General features: G+C 39.2%; 1 protein-coding gene across 6 annotated transcripts in view; it reads right to left on the bottom strand.

Moving 5' to 3' along the window:
* The window catches only part of cntn5 (contactin 5), an 870,111-nt gene that overhangs the window by 318,579 nt on the left and 536,893 nt on the right, over nucleotides 1-14,639 (bottom strand). For all 6 annotated transcript variants that reach the window (XM_062977117.1, XM_062977120.1, XM_062977119.1 and 3 more), the window contains 2 exons: nucleotides 5,642-5,765; nucleotides 613-788 (listed from right to left, as the gene is read on the bottom strand). In XM_062977117.1, coding sequence (XP_062833187.1) covers nucleotides 613-788; nucleotides 5,642-5,765 — 300 coding nt within the window. The remainder of the gene's footprint in view (nucleotides 1-612; nucleotides 789-5,641; nucleotides 5,766-14,639) is intronic.

The raw sequence follows: 14,639 nt of genomic DNA, 5'->3' as shown, positions 1-14,639 counted from the left end.
CATAAAATCAGTTAAAAACAATTAAATACACTATAAAACTAAAGTATATAAATTTTAAATATATATATGCTCAGATCCGTTCATCCGAAAACCTCGTGCCTTATCCATAGGTCAATCTGTGTCATCTTTATTGTTTATTCGATAAAAGCCTGGGCACATAGCCATGTTTTTAGGACTCTTCTAAAGCCCAAAAGAGTTGGAACTTGTCTGATCTCTCTGGTAAGGGTGTTCCACAGCCGGGGAGCCACCACCAAGAAGGCCCTGTCCCTCGTTCCCACCAGCCGCGTTTGCGAGGCAGGCGGGACCAAGAGCAGAGCCTCTCCAGATGATCTTAAGGATCTTGCTGGCTCATAGGAAGAGATACGTTCAGACAAGTAGATTGGGCCAGATATCCCATATAACATCCTAACTTAGCAAAAGCCACAGATGGCTAACAGCCAAGACAGACCAAATAGTCTAATCCTTTATCATTCAAACAGATTCTCATAATTCTTTCTCATTATTCAGAATATGGTGGAAAAAGTTTATTAGCCAGATCCAGACAATAAAATGGCAGAATGAATTGCAGTTAATCATTTCTAAGTGAATCACCTGTTGTACTTTGTTACTTACATGCAAATTGAAGTGTAGCTTCTCTGCTCAAAATGCTGCCAAACATGTTAGTAGTAATGCATTGATATAGTCCAGTATCTTTTGTTTCACTGGGATTATTGATGATAATGCTCCCTTCTATCACACTGTAGCGGTAATCACTTTCGATCTCTATCTCGGTTCCATTTCGGAGCCATCTTAGGAGGAAAACACAGAAAGTGGATTAATAATTGTCTATATCAAGAAACTGCCAAATATGAAAACAAAGCACTGATATAATAGTAAGAATGTCTTGTTTTGTGTGAAATATACAGACATGATGTGGAAAACAAAACTTAGAAAACCATGTTTATGTAACCAAACAGTAAAATGATAGAAGGCCTGGAAGCGAAGTTCTATGAGGAGCGGTTTAGGGAGTTGGGCATGTTTAGCTTGGAGAAGAGAAGAGGGAAAAGATGTCATATTGAGGTGGCAGCCAGTTTGTTTTCTGCTGTTCCAGAGACTAGAACATGGAGCAGTAGATTCAAAAGACATTAAAAGAGATTCCATCTAAACATTAGGAAATATTTATTGACAGAAAGAGCTGTTCGATAGTAGTATAATGTGCTGCCATGGAATGTGGTGGAGTTTCCTTCTTTGGAGATTATTAAATATATTTCCATGCCCTCAGAGGCGGTCCAACCATAAGGCGAAATAGGCACTTGCCTGTGGCGCCATCGTCCCGGGGGCGCCATCGTCCTGGGAGGAGGGCACCACTCTCCACCTCCTTCTCTTTCGGGCCTTCTGGCGGCCGCGCTGGGCCTTCCAGCCGGCGCGGACCCACCTTCGCACCACGCGAGCCCACCTTTGGGGCCTTCAGAGATTGTGAGGTCTGTGGGAACTTGGAAGCTAGGTATGTGGGGTTTATATATCTGTAGAAGGTCCAGAGTGGGAGAAAGAACTTTTCTTTGAAGCAGGTGTGAATGTTGTAATTAATCACCTTGATTAGCATTTAATGGCCTTGTGGCTTCAAGGCTTGGCTTCTTCTTGCCTGGGAGAATTTTTTTTTAGGAGGAGTTAGCTGTCCCTGATTGTTTACTGTCTGGATTTTTTCTGTTTTCAGAGTGTTGTTCTTTATTTATTGTCCTGATTTTAGAGTTTTTTTTTTATACTGAGGGCTATCTGGGTTATCTAAGTCCACACTGCCCTATATCCCTGTTCAATGTTTAGTGCTAAATTTGCAAATATAGTAATTCCTACATAACATTACCATGTATTGAACTGCTTTTTCTATTTATTTGTTGTAAAACATGATGTTTTGGTGCTTAATTTGTAAAATCATAATGTAATTTGATGTTTTATAGGCTTTTCCTTTATCCTTCCTTATTATCCAACATTTTCGCTTATCCAACGCTTTTATTTTTCAGTGATTGGTTTGGGGGGGGCGCCAAAATTCTGTTCGCCTACACTTGAAAAATACCTAGGGCCGGCTCTGCATGCCCTTGATCTCTAGAACTGTAGTTGATTGCTCAAACCACTACAAATGCAGCTACTGCTGCCATTACCCACTTCAGCACCTGCACAACCTCATCTGATTCTGATATATTTACCAATACAAGAGTGTACCTGAGCTCAATACCTGAGAAGACTGACTCCTTCTAAAACATTAGTTCCCAGTTTTTGGTCCTCCAGGTGTTTTGGACTTCAGCTCCCAAAATTCCTAAGAACTGGTAAATTGGTTGAGATTTCTGCGAGATGAAGTCCAAAACACCTGGAGGACCAAAAGTTGGGAACCACTGTTCTAAAGAAATACTTCTTATAGGGCCACAGCCCATCTGAATATCTCTTTGATTTATTCATTATGACCTTTATCTAATGTCACATATGACAGAAATACTCTTGTTACTTCCTATGGTGATGGTTGATTTATATTGTTGAACACATGGAACATTATGTTACACTGGATTTCTGGCTTGGAGATTTCAGCATTAGTACTAACACATTTACATAAAATTTTGAAAGGCAAATAACTTGCTCACTTTAAAATGCTAAGAACAATGTATAAAAGTGTTTGTTACCTTATTGTTAATAAGAACTGTTTATGGTTGCATAATTAAATGAGAAAAACATTTTCAGTTACTAAAAGTGGCCAACAATCCTCAATTACCTTGCCCAAAGTAATGACTTAAAACAACATGAAATGCAAATTATTTCTTGAAAAATTAATGTTGGTATTGTCCTGTGCCATCAATGAACAAAATGTTTCAATATTCATTATGAAATTAGGGAGTGTGTGTGGGGGGAAATCATTTCTATAGTGTTTCCAAAATTGGACAGGGTCTGTACCATAACTATAACATGTTAACTACTTTTCGTTAAGTTACAGTGCCAATAGAGAAACTTCAGGGACCTTTCTCTCTCTCATTATTAGAGCTATTGGGGTGAAACTTGCTACTCTTATAGAACATATTTAACACTGTTAGCCCATCAAGTTTCAGAACATTTCACTTATCCATGGATCTTTGGGAAATTGTTAAAGTTTTAATAAACATCATTTTTTAAAAAGAAAACTACAAAAGTGATCTCATTGAATCTATATATATAAAAGAGTGATGGCATCACGGCGACCCATAAAACAACAAAACTACAGGCCCCCAACCTCGAAATTTGACAACACAACCCATCATCCACGCCTCTAGGTTGATACAACAAAAAGAAAAGAAAAATAAAGTCCTAATTAGAGAGAGAGGAATAATTGCTTTTATCCGATTGCTGCCAGTTAGAAGGCTAAGCTCCTCCAACTTGGTCTCCTAGCAACCCAATAAAAAATAATAATAAACACTAAAAATTAATACAATAAAATACTATAACAACAGAAAATAACTAAAAATAATACAAGAAAATAATAAAATATAATAAATAAAAATATAACTTACAATAAAATTAATAAAAAATTGCAAATAACATCAAATAAAAATTACACAACAATTTTTAACCAATACCACCACCACTTTGCCACAGCAACGCATGGCCAGGCACAGCTAATTTTTTATACAATGACACAATATAACGGGATCATCCCTCCCAAGTTTCAGAAATATTCATACATCTACGGATTTTTGGGATTTTTCAATATTTTTTTTTGACAAAAACATTTTTAAAAAAAGCTACAACAGCTATCTCATTGAATTTTTTTAACCAACAGAACTTCAATTTTGGGATTTCTTCCCAGCCCAGCAAACTTACTTACTAGTATTGAAGTATCAGTAAGTTCTCCTCTTTGCAGATTCAACAATTTATTGGAACTCTGGCTGCTGCTAGGAGGAACTAATCTCTTTCTTATCCTAATTGGGGCTTTCTGATGCTGAGCAGAATTCTGGGAAATATAGTTTTGAATTCTCTGTTATAGGGCTCCTTGTCTTCCCAAACTTATTTCAGAATTCTGTGCTCTCTCAGTCTCTCTTCCAGTTCACTCAGCTTGTCCTGCCCTGCTACTTTGCTTTCCTCATGGCAAGAGGCAGCCTGTCTCTTCTTAAAGAAGAATGGTAGCCTTTTTGTTTTGCCTCACTTGCACTGAAAATGAAACTGACTTCCGAGCATTACAGAATTCAAACAAAAAAGAATTGGGCGAGTTTTGATTCTTAAGTTTTTGGGTGCCCCCCCCCCCATGTTTCTTAATATCTGTTCGTATATACAAAACTTACGAATTAGATATGGCTTATGATTTTAAAACAAAGATTTCCACACCCCTATTATTTAATGATTAAAATCTTGAATTTTAAATTCATTACTGATATTTAAAAAAGAAATTAGGAATGGCAGATTAACTTTAATACATTGTCTCCTTACTTTGATGGGGAGATCAAAAGTTTCTCAATCATGAATATGCTGGCATAGGTGAGGTAACAATTGGTGGTAGGGTCCAAAAACTTACATTGACAGTAGGATAAGATTTTGATTATTCCTCCAGTGCATGTATTTATTTTGCAACATTAACAACATTTCTTGTTGCTATACACAGCCATCATTGAGCATTGTTACAAAAGAGGAAATGCACCCCCACACACACACACACACCAAAAAAGAAGAAAAAATGTACACTGTTTCATGAGATGTGCAACCACTAATGTACACATCTAGAAGAAAAAAAACTATAATCTAAATCAAAATTCTGCAGCACATAGTCTGCATTAGAAGAAAGAGGTATCTGGATGAGTTGTGTAGATATTTATTTATTGATTGATTAAACTGATATCCTGCTTTTTCCCCAGACCTGGATTGCCTTTCCCATCACAGTACTCATGTTACACTATTTATCTGTTGAGGAAGGGGTATTGCCCATTCACCTGCAACGGGAGCAAAAAGAAAGACTTCATCTTTTTGTTTTCTTTTAACATCAATATTCTGTAATTTTTTGGATTTCCCTGCTTCTCTCCCATCCTCCTTGATCTAGTGATGCCTACTGTCATTATTATGAGCCTTCTTATGAAATATTTCATTCTTGACAACATAATGTTGAACAGGTTCCAAGATCACATATTTTTAATTTTTTTTTTAAAAAAAATTCTATTATTGCAGCCCTCCAGAAGAAACCTGAACTGACATTATTTCAATCTGGCGAGATATCTATAAGGAGAATGAATAGTTATCATCATTATCATGATTATCATTAACTTAATTTTTATCGGACCTTTCTCCCTATAAGGACTCAAGGTGGTTTATTATGACATGACAGAATACAACAGAACTTAAAAACAAGGCAAATACATAATTATACATATGAATATATATATTAAAAACAAATAACAATTTTAACTATCTAAAATACAAAACACCACCATATAGCTGTTCTTTCCATTTGAATTTTCCTTGCATTAATGATACATTCTGGGCAGAATTTTCAGTATACGCATCCACTTGGATAAGCTCTGTGCATGCAAGAAAGTAGTGTTTTGGAAACAGCATGTGTAATATAGCTTCTAAATTCATATACTTTATTTGGTTTGAATTAGGATTGAAAGCAGGAGAAAGTGATCCCATTTTAGTCCGTCTTTATGAGAATATCACTTACTTGTAAGTTGGAGTAGGATTTGCTCGTGCTTGACAACTAAGGGATACTTTCTTTTCATCTGAATCCACTGGGAAAATTACATTGTCAGGCTCCTGGATAAACACTGGCCCATAATCCACACTCTCTGTGAAGGTAAAAATAAATGAAAATAGAGGTTCTTTTAAACATTTTGTATAAATTCATTGCAGAAAGGTTTCTTGTTGAGCACACTCAACATGTCTGTGGTCTGGCTCATATGGGAATGGTTTTTGCTTCATGGAACAGCAGTACTTGTTTACTGTGAAAGCCACACATCTGAATGTGCACCCCAGAGATAACACGACCATTAGAAGACCTGCCTGTCTTACATACTAATTATACAACAAAGTCAATCATTCTGGCTTCCTTCTCATAAATCTTCACAAGTATCCGGAAGTACAAAAAATACTGAATGGAACAGTATGTGCTTCTGTGATTGCCCCATGTTGATCTATCCTCACGGTACAGAACAAGGATGAGGCTGGTAGCTATGTGCTGATCTTCATGCTGGAAATGTTGTGACTCAGCAACAGCATAGCCAGAGTGAGGATGAAGAAGGGGATTCTGGGTTTCAGATACAAGAGCCAGATGATGGGATGCAGGATGAATTTCAGGAAGATGGCATGGGGATGGGAATGATACAGGCTGATTCAGAGGCTGGAGAAATGCAGCTTGAGCAGAATGAACTGTTGACCCAGCCGACCATAGATAACAGCCAGGATGACATTCCCATGGGAATTAATGAGCAGGAGATGTCTCAAGCCCCGGCTCAGGTGCGAGATAACGAAGACCTTGAAAGGGTGCCATCATTATCTAGGGCTGACCGGTTGTTATGGAAGGGAGTGCCTCGGCCTCGTAGGAGTGTAAGGTTGACGGGGAAGAGAGAGGCCTCTGAAGGAAAGAGAAATGCATTCTTGAGTTGCTTTTAAAACTGTGTTTTCAGATAGATTTTTGTCAAAGCAAATTCTCGCTTCATCTGAGTGGATGTTTCAGCTTCTTGCCTAGGAGAAGTCTCCTGTTCCTGAATCTTTGTAACCTTTGGGCCTTTGTTCCTTGGGATCTATTGTCTACTGTTTTGGCTTATGAACTATTGGATTTTTATGGCATATGAACTATTGGATTTTAATGGCTTTTGAACTATTGGATTTCTATTAACTCTTTTTCTGCAACTTTGGAAACCTTATAACTGCCTATATATATATATATATATATATATATATATATATTTGCTTTTGCTCAATAAAACTACAAAAGACTTTCTTCTGTGTGTGACTTGGTGTCCATAGCAAGGTGAACTATTCTGAGGTGCGACAGGAAAAAGCTTTACCATTTGAATTTCCACTTGTCACAAACTTTCTTAGAAGTGTGTGCATGTGTGCGGGGAGTGGAAGTGGAGGATGGAAATGGCAACCTTAACAACCTACGAAGAAGATAAAGTTTTCAAAGCACTTTGCATAATCACTGCTCTATATAAATTATAGAATAATTTGCCTCGTATCTTTTGGTTTCTAATTCCCGTGACATGAATGCTCTTAAACAAGCCAACGATTTTCATTTGCTAATTTGGAAGATTTTCACATGTCCAAAAATACCCTTGTGCATAAGTTTGCATGATTGGGCTCTTCTGCTTCTCAGCAGACATAATGATTCAGATCAATCCTTGTCAATTTGGGTCCTCATAGGAGCATGAAGGGGTTGCTAGCAAATTACAGATATGAATATCAGCAATCTATCTACAGGAGACTTACAGGAAGACATCTGCAGATATTTATTTTTCATTACATTTCTACTCCACCCATCTTCAAAAGATAAGAGCAGCTTTACAATGGATAAAAACAGTACTGTTGACAGAATAAATAACATTTCTGAAAAATCATTCATATGAAATATCCCACATTATGTCTTTAAGAGGCTGAGATTTCAATTGGCAGGCTGCTCAGAAATAAATTCCATCAAGTTTAGTAGAGCTTATTCTTTGATAAGCAACCCAAAGACTTCTGTCTCAACAATATGATAGCACAATATGTTATGTTACTCATGGCGTAGAATCAAGTTCTCCATATCCTGTAACTGTGAGAGTAACAATGCAATTGCAAGCCTATGTTATCCTACAGTGTAGGATCTACACAGACATAAGCCCCATTGAGTCCAATGTAATTCCCTAGTAAGCACACAAAGGTTTTCAGCCTAAATGACTATATCAGTTATTTATTCTCACAACAAAATAAGGTAGTTATAGATACAATTCCTAAGGTATCTTGACAGTTTCCAAAAATGTATGGATTTGGAGTAATAGGAACAGTTAAATAAACACACGTATGAGCTCCCTCAAACCAGTTTATTCAATTTTAGAAGGTAACAGATATTTACAGCACAACATCACTTATGCTTCTTCTGAAGTAAAGAAATCAATCTGTGTTCAATGTGATTTACTAGTCTCAAGTATGTATGATTGATTTTGAATGAGTTTTGCAGTGCTATAAAAGAAGTAGGGATTGTAACATTGAGATACTGAATGTATAGGGCCACCTGCTGCTATCTGAGGACGACAAGGTCACCCAACACACACCTGTGGAAATAGCCTGCAGAAAAAGGTATGGGTAGATGGCCATTTCTTTCTTAAGTGCCTTGTTCTGCAGGATGTCCTGCCTTCATCCTTACAGAGCCAGGGGATAGATTGGAATGGCTGGAGTCCATTCTAGCTGAGGTTGGTATTTTCAGGCCCATGTAATATGATTACATGACATGTATTGTTGAAGGTTTTCACAGCCGGAATCACTGGATTGTTGTGTAGTTTAGTTTCTAAGCTATATGATCGTGCTCTAGCAGCATTTTCTCCTGACATTTCACCTCAATTTGGGGCTGGCATCTTCAGAGATTCTCTGAATCAAAAAATTCAAAATGATTACACCTGTGGAATTCCTCTTATGTAATTATAAACTAGAAATATCCAAAATAAGAATGTAGGAAAAGGCAGGAGTGGAAGTCACATGGACTTATATATGCCGTGAAATTCCAACTCCCAGTTTTAATCAACTTTGGTTTTGGTAGCTGGGCCACTGGGAATTTGGAGGGTTTTGTGAGCATCACTGCTGCAATACATGGTAATGCTATACCACACACCCATGTTGCAGGAGGACAACATTCTCCAAGGGATGTATACTAGCTATATTACTACGTGTTATCAATTTGTAGAGCCTCCGGTGGCTTAGTGTGTTAAAGTGCTGAGCTGCTGAACTTGCAGACCAAAAGGTCCCAGGTTCAAACCTGGGGAGCAGAGTGAGTGCCTGCTGTTAGCTCCAGCTTCTGCCAACCTAGCAGTTTGAAAACATGCCAATGTGATTAGATCAATAGGCACCGCCTATTTGAATGTAAAATGGACAAGGTTACACTTCCTGAACCTACACATGAATAAATTGTATAGAGATACAAATCTACGTTTGGAGATGTGTCAGACATTTAAGATCGTGCACTAAAATGAATAGTCCACGGCAACATGTGCACAAAATAAAAATATGTTAGGGAAAATGCTTCCCAAAGAAATGATGAAATGTATATACAAAAATGATAATTTATTTGAAATGTATAAGAAAATATGGACACATTTTCATATGACATTTGTAAGGAGATAAAAATGGTGTAGAAACTTATGGAAAGAATTTAATGTTAGGATTTAAAAGAAAAAGGATCCAAAGACGTAATTCCAAAACACTATTTCACATTTAAAAACATCAGCAAAACACTAAAATATGATCTGCAGCCTACTAATTTTTTAAAATCCTCTGAATACTGCATAGTTTACAAAGGCCCTACAGAATCAGGGGATCAAATGTATGGTCCTACAAAATCCAAATCTCCAGTCTAAGTCCAGCTGGTAATTGTCACCTTGTATCTCCTAACCTCACTATTAATATCAGTGCAAGAAGATGAATGTGGGAAGAGAAATTAATAGGTTATAAAGAGTCGTGACAAGGATGTTGATACATAATAAATCAAAAGACTTCCTTTAACAAAGACAGATCTGTTGAGAAATAAATGTGGACAGGCATATGCCATCACTTACTACTGTAATTTCCCACAGGCAACATGTTCCCCCCATTTTTCATCTAGACTTTTAGTAACACCTGTCAGTTTTCAGACTCCCCCAGTTCTAAAACTTGGCAACATTGGTGTCTGCTAGTGATCTATGTACAAATCAAACCTAATTCATCCTGCATTTGTTTCAGCAGGTCAGCCGCTCTTACCCACACTATTTTCCAAAGAGTACTCTTTTTCAGATTTATTTTTACATGAGTGGATATAGGGTGAAAAATAAAACAAAACCCTCTGCATTTTTCCACAAGATACACTAATATTTAGGTAAAGGTTTTCCCCTGACATTAAGTCTAGTTGTATCTGACTCAGGGTTGGTGCTCATTTCCATTTCTCAACTGAAGAACTAGCATTGTCCGTAGATGCCTCCAAGGTCATGTGTCCAGCATAACAGCATGGAGTGCCGTTACCTTCCTGCCTGAGCGATACTTACTGATTTACTCACATTTACATGTTTTTAAACTGCTAGGTTGGCAGAAGCTGGGGCTAACAGCGGGAGCTCAATCCACTCACTGGATTCAAACCTCCAACCTTTTGGTCAGCAAGTTCAGCAGCTCAGCAGTTTAACCTGCTGTGCCACCAGGGGCTCCTCATGAATAGTTATGTGTATTTGTAGAAACAAAAATGAGATTTTTCTTCATTTGATTTAAATTGTATCTTTTTCATAATCAGTTCACTTCTGTATGCATTTGGAGAATTTCAGTGATTGCTTAATGAATTTAATCCGAGGCTGGGAAAAGGGTGGAGTATAAATTCAATAAAATTAAGTAATTAATGGGTGCATTTGGTTTATGGTTGCCTAAACAGAGTTCTGCAAGTGTAGCCATGTTGTTAATTGGCCATGCATTCTCAAATAGGGCTTGACAATATGTTTGCGCCTTTCTTGCACCACTAGCAGTAAAGTCATATTGGGGCAGAATGCACCCCTCTGCTCCTCTCCCCTTAATTATTCCAAAGCAATCTGTTTTCCATTTATTTTACATTTCATTACCAAATTTGCGGTTGGTTGAACCAGGAGAAGTTACTTAGTTAAGTATACTTAGTAATTAGAAATGGCGCAATAAACGTAAATGGCGCAAGAAACCTGATGAAACATCGAAGTTGGCTCTCGAAACACATCAGAAAATCTACAAAGCAGCCACCAGAGAGGCCAAAAAAGAATATAATTCCTCACTGATAGCTTCCGCCAGATCTCGACCTGCTCAAATATTTAAAATTGTTCGTAACATCATAAATCCAACCCATCCAGCCAAAGATATGGCCAGTCAAGATATTACAGCAGAGACCTTTCAGAGCTACTTCATAAATAAGATCAATCTGCTTCGCGAAGGGCTACCTCCCACAGAGGACACATTGAGGGAACTAGAAACTTTCTGGCCATCTAGTGACAAACTTCTAGAACTTTTTGTGCCATTAGAAATGGAAGATCTGGAAAAGACTCTAGCTGCAGCAAGACCGATTACCTGCTCCCTCGACCCTTGCCCCTCCAGGTTGGTTAAGGAGTGCTGGGAGGGACTATGAGATCCCTTAAGGAACATCATTAACAGCTCCTTGGAACAAGGAATTTTCCCAGAGTGCCTGAAAGAAGCAGTGGTTCACCCTCTTCTCAAAAAACCAAGTCTAGACACCACCATACCAAGTAACTACCGCCCAGTTTCAAACCTTCCGTTTTTGAGCAAGGTGATTGAATGGACAGAAGCGGGACAGCTACAGCAATTGTTAGATGAGACTGCGGGCTTGGACCCCTTTCAATCAGGCTTTCGTTCAGGTCATGGGACTGAGACTGTCTTGGTAGCTATTACTGACGAAATTTGTTGTCAGTTACACCGGGGTGGATCAGCGCTATTGGTACTCTTGGACCTTACAGCTGCATTCGACACCGTGGACCATGACTAGCTGGTGTGCGAGCTTTAGCTCTTAAATGGTTCAATTCGTTTCTCCAGGACTGGAGACAGAGGGTGGAGTGGTCAGGCCAAAGCTCTGAGATCTCCTGCCTTTGCTGTGGAGTTCCCCAGGGTGCTATCCTTTCGCCCCTGTTATTTAACATCTACGTCCGACCACTTGCTGGACTAGTGCGGAGCTTTGGCATAGAGTGCTACCAGTATGCAGATGATACCCAGCAACTCTTGCATCTTGAACCTGGGACAACCACGATTCCTGAGAACTTTAAGCTGTGTTTGGAAGAAGTGATGAGTTGGCTGCGAGCAAGTAGACTAAAAGTGAATCCCGCAAAAACTGAGATACTCTGGCCAGGCCAGCCACCAGAGTTAATCCAGTCACTGCCTGATTTTGATGGGGAGGTTCTGGTTCCATCTGATACTGTTAAAAGCCTTGGGGTTGTGTTGGACTCATCGCTGATGATGGAGGCCCAGATCACTGCCATAAGTAAACAGGCCTTTTTTTTATCTTTGCCAGGCAAGGAAATTGGCATCCTACCTCTCGACAGAAGCATTGGCAACAGTAATCCATGCAACAGTCACCACTAGGTTGGATTATTGTAACGCTTTATACGCCAGTCTTCTGAAGATAAAAACCCAGAAGATCCGAATGGTCCAAAATGCGGCGACCAGGCTGCTAGCGGGATCATCTATAAGATCCCATATTACACCGATTCTGAAACAACTGCATTGGCTACTAATAGAACATTGGATCTCTTACAAGATACTGATCCTGACATTTAAAGCTCGAAATGGCCAAGGACCATTATATCTTAGGGACCGCCTCATTCCTTTTTTCCATCAGTGGTCACCTCGATCCTCCCAGAAAAATCTCCTATACGAACTGGGCCCTAGGGAGGTACACCTGGAAGCTACAAGGAGTAGAGCCTTTTCGACCTATGCTCCAATTCTGTGGAACTAATTGCCTCCATATGTTAGAGCAATGTCGGAATTGCGACCTTTGTAAAAGCGCTCAAGACTTGGCTGTTTGGTTGTGCATTTAAGTAAATCAGATCTAATTTGCCAAATAGTCACTGTTGAATGTTTTTATGTTGAATGTTTTTATATTGTGGAATGATATTTTAAATTGTAAGTCACTCGGAGCACTCGGGTGGAGAGCGACTAATTAAGAAATAAAGTGAAGTGAAGTGAAGTGAAATTGAATACTGGCAATTAGGAATATAAAATATGCTGATAGAGATGAAAAATACATTTCTCTTTTAAAGAAGTCAATGTTCTTTTGATTTAGCAAAGGAGAACAGCTGTATAATATGGTTCAAATAAACCAGGTATTATCTGTTATTCAACACAGTGTTTTCATTTTGGTACTCATACTTTGAATCCTTGCTTTCAATTAACCTTTTGTTACTCTGGAAAGAGATAGCCTGATCTCTTAATCAGTTTTGAAATTCTCAGGATAATACATATAGAGAACAATTCAATCATGTTATACCCTTCTATTTTAAGGACTTTTTGAATGAAATATCCAGAATGTTAGCCAAGACACCAACATTTTTTTAAAAAAATGCTGTATAATGTATGCAAAGGGCTCTTTTGCTACCTTTGAGATTGAAAGAAAAAGGCTGATAGCATAAGCCTTTGTAGACCAAGGCCATGTCTACACAAATAAAGTGGCCACTCCTTTCAATTGCTATGGAGAGTCTACACAATGTACAACTATATTCGAAGCAGAAATGCTGCATCTGACCACCATTAATCTGGCACAAGGGTAGATAGGGTTTGCTAGAAGCTCCAGAGTCACTCTGGATGTGGACATCTGTATCAGGCTGGGTTGACATGATTCAGTGTACACATATCTGAAAGAGCCACTGCTGTATTGCAAGCAACAATCAGCTCCCTTGCAGAGACTTGGAAGCAACATCGCTTCTGGAAGTGGTCAAAATATGGTTGAATAGCAGAGGAAACCAGAGAGTGAGAAATCTATGTGAGAACTTCTGCCTAATGGGGGTGGCTCTCACAGCTGTGAAATTTCATCTGAAGCCAACAGCAGCTAAAAAGTGATCACTGGACCCAGAGCCTGCTTTGCGGAGTGGCAGAGGCAGCCAGAAGGTTTTTATTTCGTGTCAAAAGCATTGGTACAGCAAATACGTTTCAAATAATGGAAATAAAATAAAAAAAGAAAAGAAATCACAAGCAACTAAATAGTTTTGGACCAAAAGCGGGCAACAGCAACCGCATTGTCTGTAGCTTTAAACAACTCCTCCTCCGTACATGAGGCAGGGCATTGTGGGCAAGCATACATATGCTGAGTTGTTTGTTCAGCTCCACAGTCACACAAGGAGGAGGATTCCTCCAGGTAGTGCCACCTTGCCAAGTTGTCTTTTGATCTGCCCACTCCACTTCTGAGTCTGTTCAGGGACTTCCAAGTTGCCCATTCCTGGTTTGCCCCTGGAGGAAGACCCTCTTAGGGGGCCATCCAGTTAGAATTGCCAGGTTTAGCTGCCCAGAGAGACACCCTTGCTGCTGCTGGAGGAACATCAAGAGGAGTGGTGGTTCTCATGAAGCCCTTCCTTGATTTGAGTCTGGTGGGAGGAGGGTGATAGCCATGCAGTGGGTGGCTTTCACAATGTTCGACCTTTTTTCTCTCACCGTTAGCAGCAACTTCCCGTCGCACGTCGGGAGGGGCAATGCCAGCTAACTTGTAGAGTTTATCAACAGGTGTAGGTTTAAGGCATCCCGTGATGATTCTGCATGTTTCATTCAGTGCTATGTCCACCTGCTTCGCATGGGCAGACTTGTGCCAAACAGGACAGGCATACTCTGCAGTTGAAAAAGACAAGACCAGGGCTGATGTTCTTATTACTTGTGGGTCTGCTCCCCATGCGCTGCCAGTCAGTTTCCGCAGGATGTTATTGCGTGCAGCTACTTTGTGCTTGGTGTTCGTGCAGTGTTTCCTATATGTTAGTGTTCGGTCTAAGGTGACACCAAGG

The sequence above is a fragment of the Anolis carolinensis genome, chromosome 3 (genome assembly GCF_035594765.1).
Source record: "Anolis carolinensis isolate JA03-04 chromosome 3, rAnoCar3.1.pri, whole genome shotgun sequence".
Lineage (NCBI taxonomy): Eukaryota > Metazoa > Chordata > Lepidosauria > Squamata > Dactyloidae > Anolis > Anolis carolinensis.
The sequence above is the reverse complement of the archived record's forward strand: the minus strand, read 5'-3'. Positions and strand labels throughout refer to the sequence as shown.